The sequence below is a fragment of the Paramisgurnus dabryanus genome, chromosome 4 (assembly GCF_030506205.2).
Source record: "Paramisgurnus dabryanus chromosome 4, PD_genome_1.1, whole genome shotgun sequence".
In the NCBI taxonomy this organism is placed as follows: Eukaryota; Metazoa; Chordata; class Actinopteri; order Cypriniformes; family Cobitidae; genus Paramisgurnus; species Paramisgurnus dabryanus.
Window position 1 is genome coordinate 20,663,284 of NC_133340.1, and position 17,971 is coordinate 20,681,254.

The 17,971-nt window shown below is 41.9% G+C and overlaps 1 protein-coding gene across 2 annotated transcripts in view; it reads right to left on the reverse strand.

Moving 5' to 3' along the window:
* Nucleotides 1-17,751, reverse strand: part of LOC135760480 (complement C3-like) — a 78,027-nt gene extending 60,276 nt beyond the window's left edge. Inside the window, exons 1-9 of one of the 2 annotated variants that reach the window (XR_012336539.1) lie at nucleotides 17,596-17,751; nucleotides 17,169-17,364; nucleotides 16,805-16,979; nucleotides 5,622-5,695; nucleotides 2,591-2,679; nucleotides 2,354-2,436; nucleotides 2,177-2,264; nucleotides 1,985-2,087; nucleotides 1,764-1,884 (exon numbers count right to left, since the gene is read on the reverse strand). Coding sequence is in view for 1 of the 2 variants with exons in the window: in XM_065274472.2 (XP_065130544.1) it covers nucleotides 1,764-1,884; nucleotides 1,985-2,087; nucleotides 2,177-2,264; nucleotides 2,354-2,436; nucleotides 2,591-2,679; nucleotides 5,622-5,695; nucleotides 16,805-16,979; nucleotides 17,169-17,364; nucleotides 17,596-17,660 (994 nt within the window). In the remaining variant the exon portion in view is untranslated. The remainder of the gene's footprint in view (nucleotides 1-1,763; nucleotides 1,885-1,984; nucleotides 2,088-2,176; nucleotides 2,265-2,353; nucleotides 2,437-2,590; nucleotides 2,680-5,621; nucleotides 5,696-16,804; nucleotides 16,980-17,168; nucleotides 17,365-17,595) is intronic. The other variant, XM_065274472.2, reaches the window with a different exon arrangement.
* Nucleotides 17,752-17,971: the final 220 nt, after the last annotated feature.

A 17,971-nucleotide genomic window follows, 5' to 3' on the forward strand; every position in this document is an offset into this window, starting at 1 on the left:
AAAAACTGTCTTTGACGTGGAAAAGTGCTTAGCGCCACGTCAGGGTCTGAGCAGACGTACGCACTTTTGCTTGTCTGATTGCTGCAGGTTTTTGGAAATATTAGCCATTCTTGCTGCTCGAAATTGTGTTTAAACATTGACAAGTGCTCTTTTATATGTCTGTGACATTAATTAGGCATCGTTTAAAGGCGGAGATCTGAAACTGCTCGGCTGCGCGCACAAGTTCAAGTTCATTTGCGATTTATAGATTTGAAAGGGATACGCGCGTTTTCTGCGCGTACGTTCGGTTTATGAATCACACCTACGCATTTTTGATAAATGATCGTAAGATCAAATGTAGGATGTTTTTTACGCAGCATTTTATAAATGAGGCCCCAGGTCTGTTTTTCGGGGTTGTTGCAGACAGAGGTGTAAAATGGATTTGCTAATTAGCACAGTTTTTCAGCAGGAGGTGACCTCCTGACTCGTTGCTGTTTTTAGCCCTCAACAATGCCTTCAAGGCAGCGCTGCCTGGAAGGCACTTCCCGTGCCACAAGCTTTTCAGCCAATCACAGCACTGGTGCTAGATATCGAGCCTTCCGCCAGCCTCTTGGCAGTTCGAGCTCACCGTTTGTGAGGTGAGTAGCGCAGATATGGTAAGATAGGAATGTGACTGTATTTGAATTCAGCTCGAAATGTTTTGAGTGTTTAAATGACGTCTTGCCGCGTTTTCACATGTCTATGGCACGACTTGCTTATTTGTGCCAGTTTCATGTATTGGTTACTCATTTTTTTTCTTATTAGTTTATAATTGTCCCTTGGGATTAGAACAACTTTCTGTTACATGAAATTACATCCGCACCCTAACCCCATCCGAAAAGTTTAAAATTGACAAATAAACATAACCAATGCTTAAAATGACATCCGCATTATGCCAAACCCAATTTTATCCTCACACGAAACCAGTTTAAAAATCAGACAAAAACCATAAACCTAACCCCAACCCCATGCAACAACATCTTGAAATAAGGAAAAAAATTTGTAACCAATACTGAAACTGGCACGAAAAAGAATGTTGCACCACAGACATGAAAATGCAGAAACACGTCACTTAAACGCTCAAAACATTTCGAGCTGAATTCAAAAACAGTCACATTCCTATCTTACCATATCTGCGCTACTCACCCCACAAACGGTGAGCTCGAACTGCCAAGAGGCTGGCGGAAGGCTTGATATCTAGCACCAGTGCTGTGATTGGCTGAAACGCTCGGGGCACGGGGAGTGCCTTCCAGGCAGTGCTGCCTTGAAGGCTTCATTAAGGGCTTAAAACACAAACGAGTCAGGAGTTCACCTCCTGCTGAAAAACTGTGCTAATTAGCAAATCCAGGTGATTGGAACAAAATACTGGAGAGGACTTTTACTCATGGCACATAGATTTTACACCTCTGGTTGCGGATATGTGCCAGCACCGATTCAGCACCGCTTGATCGTCAGTATCGGCTCAGATTCGTATTGCAGATCTGGACCAAATCAGTGTCAGACACAGCTAATGTCTTTCAGTTACCTACTGTAAGGGAAAAGTGATCTGGGCCAGATCTGTAAAATGATATAAATACTGAACTGATGTTTAATCTGAAACCTCTATCTGGCACGGATCTGGTTCACAATCAGAAAACGTCTTAAGATAGAAGCGGAGGCAAGGAGCTTAAAACGGATCCGGGCCAAATGTAATTGCTATCTGGGATGTGTCAATGCAGATATATAGTGCGTGTGTTGATTCTTACCGGTCTCTGTTAAAACACTGACTGAAACATAGATTGACTTTCCAACCAGCTGGTCCATGTTTGGAAAGGTCTTAAGAATTACGTTCTTGGTCAGATCGGCAGTGCCCTCTCCTTTAACTATCTGAGAAACAAGTTCTAATGTAAGAGTATCCTGATCAAAACTCACTGACAATGCACTTGAAACCAATGTCCCAACTATTATGTTGTTAAAAAGACCTTACCTTAACTGCTTTCAGAGAGTCAGGGATACTAATTTTTCTCTCACCATCCATCACACCAAACACCACGTATCCTTGGCCCTGTACCTTCTGCCCAAACAGATACCTAGAAAATCCATTTCAGTTATTAATAAACTGATTTATCCTCAAGTTTATAGCAAATGATTAAGGAAATGCACTGCTAAATTGTTTTACTTGGCAAGAATTTTGACTGTTAGACGGTCATCACCCACATAAAAGAACGACTTGCTGAGTGTTAATGTGACTTCAAAAGTTGGAAGCACTATAAACCAAAACCAAACAACCATATAAACACATTTTATTAATTATCTTATTATTGCACAACACTGGTTTTCTTGCATCATATCTCACCATATTCTTTGACTTCAAAGTCTGCAGTGAACTTCTTCTGTGGAGTGTTTGCATACTGTGTGACTACCTTCCAGATACCAGAACTTAAAACATAAACACGTCAGATGTCATATTTCATACTAATGACTACAAAGCATGACAACAGAGATCACATTCACTGCTGTTTACAGCTTCAGTTTACCAATAAATTAAGGAGCTACATTACATGAGCTAAATAGGATTTAAACATCAACATACCTGGCAATCTCAGGGATTTTATAGTTTCCAGACTTCATCCCTTGCACTGAAAATACCTTTTCTCTCATTATGGTGATACCTTGTGGATTCTTAAAACACATTGAAAGTAATAAGAAAACAATATTCTGTGCTACTACCAGCATAATGAACTTCTTAAGTGTTAAATGTTTTGTGCATTAAGTCACTCTGGGCCACATTCGCAAAACTTGGGTAGTGTCAAGGAAGTCATATTACATATAGGCATTAGCCCACTTTTTTAGCAGACTGATCTACGTTTTTGACTTTGTGTGTGCCAAATCATTTTACAAGTGATTTCTTATTACTAGTTATTTTAAAGCGTGGATGCAGTGATTAGGTTTTTAACTGTTTTTTTTTTGTTTCAAGTATTTTTACCGTCTCTTTCACTAATAATAAACATATATTTGCATAAAGCATCCATATTTGTCCATGGCTATGTTGATAAGTGTATTACAAACTTGAAAAGTGTAAAATTGTGGTATATATAGAACAGATAAAAATATGTGATTAAATTGTGATTAATCACAAGTTAACTCACGACAATCATGCAATTAATCTAGATTAAATATTTTAATCTATTGACAGCCCTAATATATACATATATAAACAAATGGCTTTCGTAGAATAAACGTAACCTCCGGTAAACTTCTACAAAGAACCAACAACAGAGTCCTTTTAGAGTAGATTATTTCTAACAAACAAAATAAACAAGTAGATTACCTTAGTTCAAATCATAGCTAAAGCTTATTAAAAACTACACTTAGGTAACATTACTGAGTCTTACTACAGATCGGCTACCAAACCTCCCTTCATATAGCAGTGATGCATGATCGCCTTCTCCACTCGTCTATATAGGAAACTATCCAGACCACAAACTGTAAAGAAAATATGGACTTGTCTGTGACGTCACCAATAGGATTGTGAAGAGCTTTTTGAAGCCAATAGTTGGTGGAGCCTGCCGTCGAAATCTTGGCATCGCGTCACCAATTCACCCATCACAGACGTGACCACGCACTTAATTATGGAGAACTTTAAGGCTTAAGATTATTTAAACGGATGAGTTCCAAAACAATTCACGACCTTACATTTGTCATAAATGGCAAAATTTGCAATATATGGGTACCACCTGGCCTGGTTAGCCAGACCTACATCAAGATGTAAGGTCTGGCAACTCTTCACACAAACGGCTCAATGCAAGGGGCGGGAGATAAGGTTGTCCCTCAAAATGCCTCTGCACGCAATAGGATAGCGCTATGACCAATGAGAACAACGAAGAAGGTGACGTAGTTACCGTAACCAGTCGGCAAAACTCCAAACACATCTTTCTTGCTTAAAAAGGACTTCAGTAGGGTTATTTGCTCTTCTCTCAAAGAAAAACATAAGTCTAAGTCCTCCAGAGTCGCGGCCAAAGCCGCTTCAAAAGAAAGCTGTTCGCCAGCAGCAGCAGCCATTCGTTGCAGCTCTGTCGTCATCATGTTAAGCCCGCCCCACAGACGCTACACACGATGTGATTGGCCTGACCAAATTTTTTTTTTTGGAGCTGTTAAGTGTATTGTGAGTGCCTAGACTAAACCCTGGCAGCAAATATATTTTGCGGCCGCTAGGGTGCGTCTAGATTTCTAGGCTAGGTACCACCAGCAGGGTGTTAAAAGTAACACAGAAGCAGTGTTAGAGTTAATAAGATACTTAAGCAAACAGTTGAGTGATTATTTGATTATTGAAGACACCTGGTGATAATGAGCCGAACTACAACTACAACTTCCAGCCACTGCCTTAGATAAAATCAACTGAAAAGACATTTCTCTTATTACAAACCAGACTGACTTTTGTCTACTTTGAAATTGTTTGGTCACCGTTATGGTGATCAGTGGTTCCTTTAGTTGGTCAGTTTGACTCTTGTTTTCACACAGTCAAAATTCAGTACTCATAGAAAATAAAATGTTGATCAAATATATTTTACTCTCTATTGGATTTAACTTACAGAGCTTTCCTCAAATCAAGCTTTTCAAATTTTGAAAAATCCCATTAATCGCAACAATGGTGACATAATTCATATTGCAATGCACGATGGGAGTAATGAGTTTTATACTATGGTGGATCCCAGCATGCTTTGCAACATTGTTTGTCACCATGGGTCTGATTAATGGGGTGATTCATGATATCTGCACGTGAGGCAAAATAGTATTTCCAGCAAGTATTTTAACAATAAAATGTAAAAAGCTTTATCTGAGGAAAGCTGTGTTAGTGAAATCTAACAGAGAATAATATACATATGATCAACATCTAATTTTCTATGAATACTGAATTTTTTGACTGTGTAAACAATTTACTTATATCTATAAACCCTGTTATAAATACTTTATGAACTTGGTTTTAACAACCTTTGAAACAAATAATGTGTTTAATAAACACTGTTGCAAAAACCTCAAAAGCAGAAACAAGAGTCAAACCACCCAACTAAAGGAACCACTGATCACCATAATGGTAACCAAACAATTCCAAAGTTTACAAAAGTCAGTCTGGTTTGTGATAAGAGAGATGTCTTTCAGTTGATTTTATCTAAGGCAGTGGCTGGAAGTTGTAGTTGTAGTTCTGCTCATTATCACCAGGTGTCTTCAATAATCAAATAATCACTCATATGATTGCTAAAGTATCTTATTAACTCTAACACTGCTTCGGTGTTACTTTTAATACCCTGCTGGTGGTACCCATATAAACACTGAGCCGGTCTTAATTTAACACCGGGGAATTTGCTGTGGTCCAAAATCACTTTTTGTACCAGGCTTTAAACACATTTATCTCTGCTGTAAAGTTAGACATTTTAATATGAGGATTGACTCCCTTTAGGAGCCAGCCTCTAGCAGTTGATGAATTGCAATTTAAGTTGCCATAGAGATCGGAAAGTTGCCCCGTGGCCCAGACGTATAACAATAACAAAGTGCATGCATCCGAAAAACTGTCTATATATAGTTTCACAAATGAGACCCAATGTGTTTTAATTTGTCTTCTGTACCATGATCTCCACTGAGATTGCAGAGTGACTGACTGGATGCAGGTTTGGAGTCAGAGAAAAAATCCTGTATTGAACTGCAAAAGAGAGCAAAGAGAAAATGTCAAACCGATTTTTATCTTGTAGCCTATATGTATTTCTCTTTATTAATTGTATTTTATTTTGGATTTACTGTATATCTATCTTGAAGGGAACTCTCACGATATTTGTGGTTGTTGTCCATAAAATTTAAGTAACATTTAACTAGCTCAGATGCAAAAGCTGCTAAATGTCAAAATGAGATAATGATATTAATCGAATGCTCTGTGCATGTATTGTACATATATCAAATACTTTCACTTTAAATCCGTGGGTTGGAAATAAAATTTCAATTCCAATTCGGGAATCAGATCCATAATAGAGGAATCGGATCCTTGTTATAAAATTAAAATTGCGGTTCCACTTAGTGATTCCGGATTGCACGGTCACATAATTTTCACGTCATCTGCCAAGATCTGAGTAACCCGACCTGTAGCCATCCATCTGCGCACAGTGTGCAGGACATTTGACCGCTCGAATAATAAAGCTGCATCCAAAAACTTAGATGTGTTCGAGATCATCCGGCGCTGCGCAGACCGATCGGCGAGGTTTGCCGCTTGCAGTCGAGGGAGGAACTGAAGACGAAGCCGTCAAGCCGGACACCTGCTGCTTGCCGTAGTGACGTGTACGCCGTGTTTTCTTGTTTTTAATTGCAAATGAAGTGAATTAAAAGCTGAATTTGATAAAAACAAACCTTTTAATAAAAAGTTGCAACCAGAAACATTTTATATCGAATATTTTAATTGCTGCTTATACTGTATACCCGAAAATAACGGGAAACAAGCCTATATTATTAAAATACCAATAGAGTTTGTTATTTTCATTTTTATTATATTACAAGACACAATATAACTTAAGCATATTAAAGTGTTTTTTCCTGTTTTAAAACATCAATTTATAATGTTTAAAGAGGACATATTATGAAAATCTGACTTTTTCCATGTTTAACTGCTATAATTGTTTCCCCAGTGCTTCTATCAACCTAGAAAATGTGAAAAAGATCAACCCAGTAACTTAGTTTTGGTAAACCATTCATTCCAAGCATGTGAAAAAATAGGTCATTGTAATTTGGCTCCTATTGTGATGTCAGAATAAGGTAATACCGCCCCCTTTATCTGCACTATCCAACCACAGCACTGCCATTTAGTTCAAAGAGAAAGAGAAAGAAAAGAAGGACTTGACACCACAATTGAGTTTCAATTTCAACAAACCACCATCATTGTGATCAGTGTTTGCACTTCAGCCGCTCATTTGCATTTTAAATGACACACCCCAAACGGCACACTTTTGCTCAGAACTAGATTAAGACTTAGTTTACATATTAAAAAAATCTTATAATCTGTCCCCTTTAATGTTTATAAGTGGAACTAAAGGTTGGATTAAACTTGAAACGCACGTGATCGTTGTCATCAATGAGGCGACCAATCACGTAAAGCTGTTACGTCATCACAACTCCGTGCAGCCGCTCTGGAGAAGCTGCACCGGCTGAGCTAGCCGGCTACTCTCGAAACGCTCTTGCGGTACTTTAAAACCATATGACACAGTCACGTGCCTGCAGCGCCAGCTGAAGTCGGACAAAAATACTAACCGGAATGCACTGCTTCAATTCAGCCGCCGATCGGTCTGCGCAGCGCCGCATGAAGTCGAACACACCTGTTGACTTAATGACTCGCTGCCACATGTGGCAATGACCTCAGAGGCATGAAGGCAGCTAAGAGGAACGCTATCAGACACACTTCAAAGGCACAGAGGCGGACAATCCATGTGCCATGAGTAAAAGTCCTCTCCAGTATTTTGTTCCAATCAACTGGATTTGCTAATAAGCACAGTTTTTCAGCAGGAGGTGACCTCCTGGCTCGTTGGTGTTTTAAGCCCTCAACGAAGCCTTCAAGGCAGCGCTGCCTGGAAGGCACTCCACGTGCCCCAAGCGTTTCAGCCAATCACAGCACTGGTGCAAGATATCGAGCCTTCTGCCAGCTTCTGGCAGTTTGAGCTCAACGTTAGTGAGGTGAGTAGCGCAGATATGGTAAGATAGGAATGTGACTCTATTTGAATTTAGCTGAAAATGTTTCGAGTGTTTAAGTGACGTGTTTCCACGTGTCTGTGGCACGACTTTCTTTTTTGTGCCAGTTTCACGTATTGGTTGCTTAACTGTTTTTCCTATTTTCTTACCATTGTCGTTTGGGATTGGGGTTAGAACAACTTTGTTACAGAATTTTACATCCTCACCCTAACCCAACCCAACCACAAACGAAAACAGTTTAAAATTCTGACAAACATAAACCAATGCATAAATGACATAAACATTTATGCCAAACCCAACTTTATCCTCGCGGGAAAACAGCTGGAAAGAATGAGAGGAAACCACAAATCTAACCCCAACCCTTAGCGACAATGGTTTGAAAAAATGAAAAACGATTGCATAACCAATATGTGAAACTGGCACAAAAAGAAAGTCATGCCATGGACACGTGAAGACGCAAAAACACGCCACTTAAACGCTTGAAACTTTTCGAGCTGAATTCAAATTCAGTCACATTCCTATCTTACCATATCTGCGCTACTCACCTGACCAACGGTGAGCTCGAACTGCCAGAAGCTGGCGGAAGGCTCGATATCTAGCACCAGTGCTGTGATTGGCTGAAACGCTTGGGGCACATGGAGTGCATTCCAGGCAGTGCTGCCTTGAAGGCTTCGTTGAGGGCTTAAAACACTAACAAGCCAGGAGGTCACCTCCTGCTGAAAAACTGTGCTAATTAGCAAATCCAGGTGATTGGAACAAAATACTGGAGAGGACTTTTACTCCTGGCACATGGATTACCCACCTCTGCTTGCACCCGGGTTCCATGCTGGCCCCATCTGACTTAGCCCACATGAACCTTCTGTAGAAACTAAAGCCAATGTGGACTAAACCAAAGTCAAGTATGGGTGTGGTTGGGTTGAAGAAGTGATGAAGTTAATTAGATAATGAAGAGATGAACGAAGTGATGATTGACCATTAATGATAAACACCTGCTGTTAATAAACAGAATCACTAAAGAAAGATGAACAAGAAGAGAATAAAGACAAAAGACAAGCAAAACCACAACAACTACAAAAAATAAATAAACATTTCTTGGTGGAGCCAATGTAGACAGAAAAACGCTTAGGTTACTCACGTAACCCCGGAAAATAATAAATAAGTTAAAAACAGAGTCAAGAGTCCAACCAAAACAAACACTGATCACAATAATGTTGACTTTATGTGAAACAGCCAACATCTAAACCTAAGTTAATAAATAACTCTACAAGTAAGATGTAAGATGCTTCAGTTTTACTTTTTTAACACTCTGTAGTGTGGATCTATATACACATTAAGCAGTGTTAATGTTAATTTAACACTGGGGATTCCCTTTCAATACGGTTCACTTCGCATTGCGTCAGTTAGCTGACGCTATGGGGGAAACTCCTGTTTACTCCGTGACTGAAGCCTATTGGTTAACGTCTGTACAAAGTACAGACCAATGACGTTTGAACCCGCGCGCGGGAGGAACGTGTCCTTATATAAGCGCGGTTCAATCGTCAGGAGCTCATTATATTCGACTGAAGCGCGCAGCCGAATAACACTCGCTGCGTAGACGTTTGTAGCACGGCAAGAGACGCAATGCTTCGTTCCCGTTATTTCAGGGAACCGGGGTTACGTGAGTAACCTAAGCGTTCCCTTTCAATACGGTTCACTTCGCATTGCGTCAGTTAGCTTCCCATCACGCCGTGCATACACAACGTACTGAAGTGCCTTACCGGAGAGACACTGCGTGTGGCCCTATACCCGGCATATTCACAGCTTAAAAAGCAAATGTGTAAGCACCATATAAATTGTTGACGCGCACACGGTGGGGTTTTAAACGCACCGGGGGCACATAACATAGCACAAGACGGCGAGGTACCGAGCGCGCCGCGGCTGTGCGAGATAAGTAAATTCAGAGTCACGTTGGTGAGCTCGCTGAGCGCACCGTGGTGTACACATAAAACGCATGAGCGTGCATGATTGAGCCGAGAGAACCTGCGCTCGTAGGGCAGGGACGTCTAAGCTGTACAATCTGACAACGTAGACGGCGAAGACCAGCCGGCCGCGTAGCAGATATCAAATATAGATATAGATACCCCTGTAGACCAAGTTCATGAAGAAGCCAAACTCGCAGAGAGTGGGCTCTATATAGGACATAGCTCATAGAGGGGCGTGAGCCAGTGCGATGGTTTCAACGATCCATCTAAATAACCACTGTTGGCAAAAGACATACGTAGTGAGTGATCTGCGAAGCTCACGAACGGCCGATCTGACTATAATATGCGGCAGAACGGTTCGTAGCGTGGGATTATACAGATACCACAATAGTGTGAACCCAGGTGCACCCTCGAGCGCATCGGGATGCATATAGGTAGTATTATAGTGCACAGATCGGTGAGCTTTCCAAGCGCGCCGTAAATGTGTATTGACTATAAATTGCACGGGCACAGGTGAACACTTGAATACATCGTGAATGCATATAGATGAATCAGAGTGTTATAATGCACAGGCCGGCAAGATTCTCGAGCGCGCCGTCATGTGTTCTGATAATAAATTGTGCGCACATGGGTGAACTCTTCAGTGCACCGTGAATGCGTATAGATAAATCAGTGCACAGAACGCGCCGTGAATGTGTACAAATATGATTGATGAACGTAACGGTGGGCACCCAACGCACCGTGAACGTACACAGATGAACAACAATGTATGTGTCACAAATCATAACACAGCTGTGTATACAGGTGAGCTTTCCCAAGCGCATCTTATTGTATACCAAAATGTTATAGCGTGTACATGTGAGCTTCTCTAAGCGCACGGTGGACGCATATAATTAAAAACCATATCGTGCATACAGGTGAGCTAATGGGCACACCTTTAATGCAACAAACCTCAGTAGTGCGAAGCAGGGATGTCGAAGCTGTAAACTGACAACGTGGACGGCGGGGACCAGCCGGCCGTGTCACAATTGTCAAATGAGAAACCTCTAAGACCATGCCCATGCTCTAAGACAAGTGAGCATAATTGTCACGGGAGGTGATAACGTCAACGATCCATAAATAGCCTGTATTGACAGGTGCTCTAGTGAGTGATCTGTGACGCAGATGAACAGCTGATCGTCTGATGTACGTCAGACGTATGTGTCATCCAGGACCTTGGACAGTTCCAGAGCGCTGTGCCTCGGGCACCGTCCGCATCTGAGAAATGACAGGCTTATGAATAAAGTGAATGGCCAGCCGTAAAAGCATGGTTCGCTGTTACCGCCGCCGTCCGCATCTGAGAGATGACAGGCTTGTGAATTAAATGAATGGTCGGTCGTAAAAGCGTGGTTCGCTGTTATCACGGCCACATAGATATAGGTAGGGGAGAGAGCCGCCGTGCCTCTGTAGTGAGGAGAAAAGTGTTCCACCCACGATTCGCGGGGGGTATTGACTTTCAAATGTCACTAGACAGAATGGATCAGACTTTGCATAAGGACGCTTCGTGAAAGGGGTCCTAGCAGCTTGTGTCAATGTGTCATAAGGCACGTAATGTAGGTCGTGTCCCACGGATGCCATCTCCGCACGCCCATCGTAATGGGTTAATATTGGTAGTTTAAGCATGAGATGCGTATCACTCTGATTGAACATAGCTTATAAAGCGATGCAATGAGTTTATAAAGGAGATGACTCGTCAGCTTGTTCAGGGGGCGAGATCTCAGTCTGGTTCGGTAAATAATGAAACCACCGTAGATTGCCCGACCGCATTATCACAATAACACGGTCGAGAGTGCTGCAGTGCTAAATCATCCTCTTAATGTACCGTATTCACAGTACAAGGTGATTTATATGAGACAAACGGCGTTCCACGCGCCGAAGGCTGATTGCCGTCGTAAAGCGTGTTCAACCCACAGCAAATGCTGGGCTAGCTCGTAAGGACAGCACTTCATGCAGCAGTGTGTAACTTAAGCAAGCTTCCCGGCCGTCAGCTCGGGGCGGGACCTTTGCTTAGTCAAACTGAAGTGGACTTATGAACAATGCCACGATATTCAGCTTTCTGAGGCTCGTTAGAGGGGTACGTGCGCCCGTCTTAAACGAGATGCCGCGCGCGTCTGACTGTGCGCGCGCTTTAAGCTTTGAAACTTATTGTGGCGGGTAGCAAGCTCACTTGAGGTTGATATTACCCTTAATATCTCCGAGTATTGGAGCGGAGGTGTGAGCGTCTTCGGATCCGCTAATATAAATCAGCTATATGGCCGAAAAACGTCATAAACCGCTTGGCTGTAAGCCTTTGAGTGGCCGTCCGGAGAGGGCGCGATTCAAACGCTTGGAGCCATGCAAAAGTCTGAGGCTGTCCTTCCTCTAGGAAGAGAGAATAACAGCCGTAAGACCGTGCTCGTTTGCGCCATCAGCATCGTAGCGGAGAAACTGAGGTGGGCTGCGAGCGAATTTGGCAGAAAGGTGTTAGAGACACCGTACAGTCGTGGGGTGTCAATACACAGTATATGGCCAAACCGGGGTTTTTTCGGCTAGCGTCGATAGAATTATGGACAGCGGGCCGTGTGTGCGTATTACTGATTGCTTGTCAGTAAGGCGATAAAGTGTTTAGAGACACCGTACAACCGTGGGTGTCAATACACAGTAACGTAAGCACGGAAATTACTCTTTTTAGAGGAATTAAATACCGTTCGCCACTATAGTGAGGTCGCATAGCCGACAGTATTACACAGTATGTTTGGATAAACAGCACACAGAAAACATTTCAGGGCAGTCCAGCCGAGGCGCGACATAACCCCTTTTTCCCAGACAGTTTCGTTCTCTGTTGATGCAGCTATGCTGCGGAGACCAGAGCTCAGCCGTTCAGGTGCACAAGCCTCAGTAGTGACGGTGACCGAACGGCTCACGGAGCAGGGTAGTATGTCTAGGTAGTTTAATGTCAGACTGAACCCATCGCAGAGAGGAAGTCTGCCGCGAGGCCCGCGGTTTTGCCGTTTATTAAAAGGGCAGAAAAACCGGGTATATATATATAAGAATGTACCAATATTCAGCGCACTGATATAGGACGGGACTGAATAAAGGGAGGTATTCGGGCCTCAGTATATTATAAACAAATTCGTTCTGCCTCTGATTCCGTCTAAACCAGAGAGAAATTACCAGGCAGACGAAAAATGAGCTATCTGAAGTGAGATCGGCTCAGGCCAGTAAAGCTCTATAATAAGTGTTTTAGCGCTCCAATAGAGGCGTGTCCGCCTTATCGAGCAGACGAATGAGATCGTGCCGCTCCAGGAGGGGAGGGGCATGAAGCTCTCTTATAATGAGTGTTCTTGGTGCTCCAATAGCGGCGAATCGGCCCTATCGAGCAGACGAATGAGATCGCGCCGCTCCAGGAGGGGAGGGGCATGAAGCTCTGTAATCGTTGAACACTGGACAGCTGCATTTAGAGGCAGCGAGCCGTAATACCGCGTGCTAGCTAAGCCGTTAAGAGACCTCACCACTGTGGGGAAAGGAGCGAGGGACTCCGCGAGCGTGGAGCACGAGTGGCTGTGCTATGACAGAGACAGGGGCAGACCGCCCGTGTTTGCTTGTCGTATGCATCTATCCAGGTCCACGGTTCCCCGCTTGTTCATCTCAACAAGAGAGGAACGGCAGAGGGGAGCAGCTACACAGACAGAACAGCCATGCGTCGTGACGGTATCACCCGATGCACTCGGGGGATTAATATATGTGCCAGAGATCTCGCCACTGAATGTGAGAGGAGCGAAAGGACTCTGTAAGCATGAACGGTTGCGGTGTGACAGAACACAGGGGGGTTAGTCCGTGTGTGCTTGTCTATGCATCCATCTAGTCTCATGGCTCGCCGTGTGTTCATCCCGGCGAGAGAGGAACAGCAGGGGGAGCACGAAACATGGATAAGACAACCAAAGCATAAGCGCGGTCCCGGCGTGGGAGGTGCCAGACCGGTAACGCGCTCGGAGGAAATTCATAGCAGAGAGGCTCACCGAGCCGCTGTGCTGGACGCTATTACAACAGCGCCTGCTCTTTTAGCTTATAGCTTTATATTAAAAATATTGATCTTACCGGGCGGCCGCAGGGGAGACCTCGTCAGGCGTGTGTCCGCTGCACAGGGCTCGAACCACGGCAAGCGAAGGCTATCTTCGGTTCTCGGCCGGAAAGCGGCAGGGGAAGACGCTAGACCTGGACTCTGCTATCTTCGGTTCTCAGCCGGAAAACGGCAGGGGAAGACGCTAGGCCTGGACTCCGCTGCAGGGCTTTTGTCAACGGCGAGGTAAGGCTTCTTCTTTTTCTTCGGAGCAGCGAGAGGTTCGCGCTGAAGGAGAAAATAATGAGCTCCTGACGATTGAACCGCGCTTATATAAGGACACGTTCCTCCCGCGCGCGGGTTCAAACGTCATTGGTCTGTACTTTGTACAGACGTTAACCAATAGGCTTCAGTCACGGAGTAAACAGGAGTTTCCCCCATAGCGTCAGCTAACTGACGCAATGCGAAGTGAACCGTATTGAAAGGGAATCCCCAGTGTTAAATTAACATTAACACTGCTTAATGTGTATATAGATCCACACTACAGAGTGTTAAAAAAGTAAAACTGAAGCATCTTACATCTTACTTGTAGAGTTATTTATTAACTTAGGTTTAGATGTTGGCTGTTTCACATAAAGTCAACATTATTGTGATCAGTGTTTGTTTTGGTTGGACTCTTGACTCTGTTTTTAACTTATTTATTATTTTCTGATTGCTGTAACTTGTGTGTTTTAAACCTGTTTGTTATGGCAGAAAAGAGATAAAAGTGTCCAGTGTGATTCTATGATGGCGGTTAGGATATAGTGTCAAATATTGTCATGTAAAAAGACTAATATACTATTTTAGTTCACTTACCAAAAATATTTTTTCTGTCATTAACGTGATACTGTAGTATGACATTTGGCACTCTCATATCAGTTTGTAATTTTCAAGAAAGTTGAAATACTATACAGTTCAAATTTAACTGTTGTCTATTTTAGACACCCAAACATAAAGAATCAGAGTATGGATCTCAATAATGGTGACCATAAAATGAAAAGCTTCATGCTGCAATTCTGGGTATCAACAAATTACAAATCTTATCCAGAACTCCCAGAATGCACTGCGGCATGAAAAAATCATGATCATTTTGGCATTTTTCTTTGTCACCATTGTTGAGATTCATACTCTGAGACTTGATGTTTGTGTGTTTAAACTACACCATGGTTAATCTTTAAGTATATATTAGTGATGGAAATTTTCGTTCATTTTGGTGACTCGTTCATTTTCAGTTCGTTCACCAAAATGATTCGTTCAGACTCGTTCACTGATTCGTTCAGTGACCATTTCTTAATTTTACAAAAATACGCCAATAGGTGGCGAAGATGTGTGTCATTATGTGTTATAAGACAATGAATGACTTTTTGCAAAAACTCATTAGTTTTTAATAAAGCTCAAATTGTGAAATACTAAGCATAATTTTATCAAGTTACCGAATATATTAAGACACACGTACATTCATAGTACATCTAATCTGGATTTGTTGTAAATAAAGACTCCCGTGCATGCCTCCTCTGGTTCGTCAGTCATCAGATCCTCGTTCACGAATCATATAATTTCGGTCATGTCGTTCAAGACTTCGTTCAGACGCAGATGACTGATTTAAGTTCGGTGAAAGGGTGGATTAAACTATATAGACATATAAAACTATATTAAACAGAAATACAAATTTTTTTCAACAGTAATTACCTTGCTTATCATTTGTATTAAGGTAAATAGTCCGCCTAAACATGGTTACTATAACTTTATTAAAATAAAACCACATGATTCTTTTACAAGATTGTTTACGTTGCACTCGCTATCTATACGATCTCTCTCATTCATTAGGTTGTAACCTGTACCAGTCATTCAGTTTGTTTAAGAACGCGATCTCTCTATCTCTCTCACGTTCGTTCAGACTCAAAACAGCGGCTCGGTCAGTGAAGGGCGTATTCATTCAGTACGTTGAGCCAATCATATGCTCGGCCACAGCTTATACTCGATTGCCATTGGCTCGTAGTTTTGTCACTCTTTGAAGGCGGAAAGAAAGCCGCGCATCATTTGTCCGTGCTCCTCAAGAAGGGAGGGAAATTTCAGTGAACGAGAAATATGAGTCAATGGATGGCGTGAACGAGAACGATTCGTTCACATAAAAGATTCGTTCAAAAAGAACGATTCGTTCACGAACGTAACATCACTAGTATATATTGTTTTAAAATCTTCAGAATGACAAACCACTTTGAGAGTGCAAGATATCACACTGTAGCATCACATTACTGAGACAAAAAGATAAATCTGCCAAATGAGCAAACATAAATGAATAAATACATGTTCTAGATGTTCAATATTACGTATCAACCACCATAACAGAATTGCAATATAGTCTCTTCTTTACAATAACAAATATAACATACACAGTAATAGCAGCCAGTCAAGAGTCCAACTAAAACATCCACTGATCACAATAATGGTGACTTTAAATGAAACAGCCAACATCTAAACCTAGGTTAATAAATAACTCTACAAGTAAGATGTAAGGTGCTTCAGTGTTACTTTTTAACACTCTGTAGTGTGGATCTATATAAACACTGAGCAGTGTTAATGTTAATTTAACACTGGGGATTTTGCAGTCTACATCAAGCTCCACCAAGAAATGTTTATTTATTTTTTGTAGTTGTTGTGGTTCTGCTGGTATTTTGTCTTTATTCTCTTCTTGTTCATCTTTCTTTTGTAATTCTGTTTATTAACAGCAGGTGTTTATCATTAATGGTCAATCATCACTTCGTTCATCTCTTCATTATCTAATTAACTTCATCACTTCTTCAACCCAACCACACCCATACTTGACTTTGGTTTAGTCCACATTGGCTTTAGTTTCTACAGAAGGTTCGTGTGGGCTAAGTCAGATGGGGCCAGCATGGAACCCGGGTGCAAGACCAACTTGGGGCCCATATTGCAAGCCCATGGGGCCTACATTGGCCCCACCAAGCACTGCTGGCTGGGAACTATATCATTTTCCATATCTTACCTGTGCTAGCAGGTGTGTAGATGGGCTTATCTGTTTGCACAAAAATATATCCAGACTGGAACGAGACCATGACCACTTTCTCGAGCGTTGTGTGTACGTTTTTTGAATTGAATTTGGCTTCTAGAAATACATACTGCTTCTCCAGATCATTGAAATAATTTTTATCATCAGGAATCTAGACAACATAAAGGTCAAATAGCAATGAATTTTGCAGAAATGTTAATACGCAGACAGAACAATTATTTATTTTGCATTTCATTTTTATTTAAAATTATTAAATTTTTAGAAATTTACAACATAACTTTGAAAACTACACTCACTACAGTACATGCTTTCATAAAGACACAGAATCATGTAGTGTCACCTTTATGTCTGTAAGCATCTGGAAATTATTGCCCTTTGTCAGGGTCACAGATTTTGACAGCATGTCGATGTTTTTAGCTGGGAAGTTTTTTACTACGATCCTCACATTAATTTCTTCATCAGAGTAATCCTGAGCCTCCACAAACACGTTCTCTGAGGAACCCACCCTCAGTAAATTCGGAGCCGACAGGACAAATCTGAAAAAAGATAAAATCACTTTGTTTCAAACACACACGCACGCATGCACGCACACACGCACACACGCACACACGCACACACACACACACACACACACACACACACACACACACACACACACACACACACACACACACACACACACACACACACACACACACACACACACACACACACACACACATATATAAAATATAAATGTATACTGTTATAGTGTTTTTAATACTCACAGTGGATCACATAGTGTAAAAAGCGGCGAGGAGAGAAGAACAACAGACAACCACAGCAGCTCCATGTCTGTCTGTTACTGTGAGTGTCTGTTTATGTTTGTGCAGCACCACAGATTTATACCCATCTTCCCCTCCCGACACCACCTTTGAACATTACCCAAGAGCAACCTTTCGATCTCTATCAATTCTAGAGTTAAAAAAAATTATTCTTATCGTTTTACCAGCTAACAGAAAAAAGTTCTAAGAACGTCCCCAATGTTCTCAAAAACGTTCTGCCATCATAAAAAGTGACAGTAACACTTTATATTACGACCCGCATTGTACGGTGTAATTAAACAGAATTTACAGAGTATATGATAAGTTTGGGGTAATAACA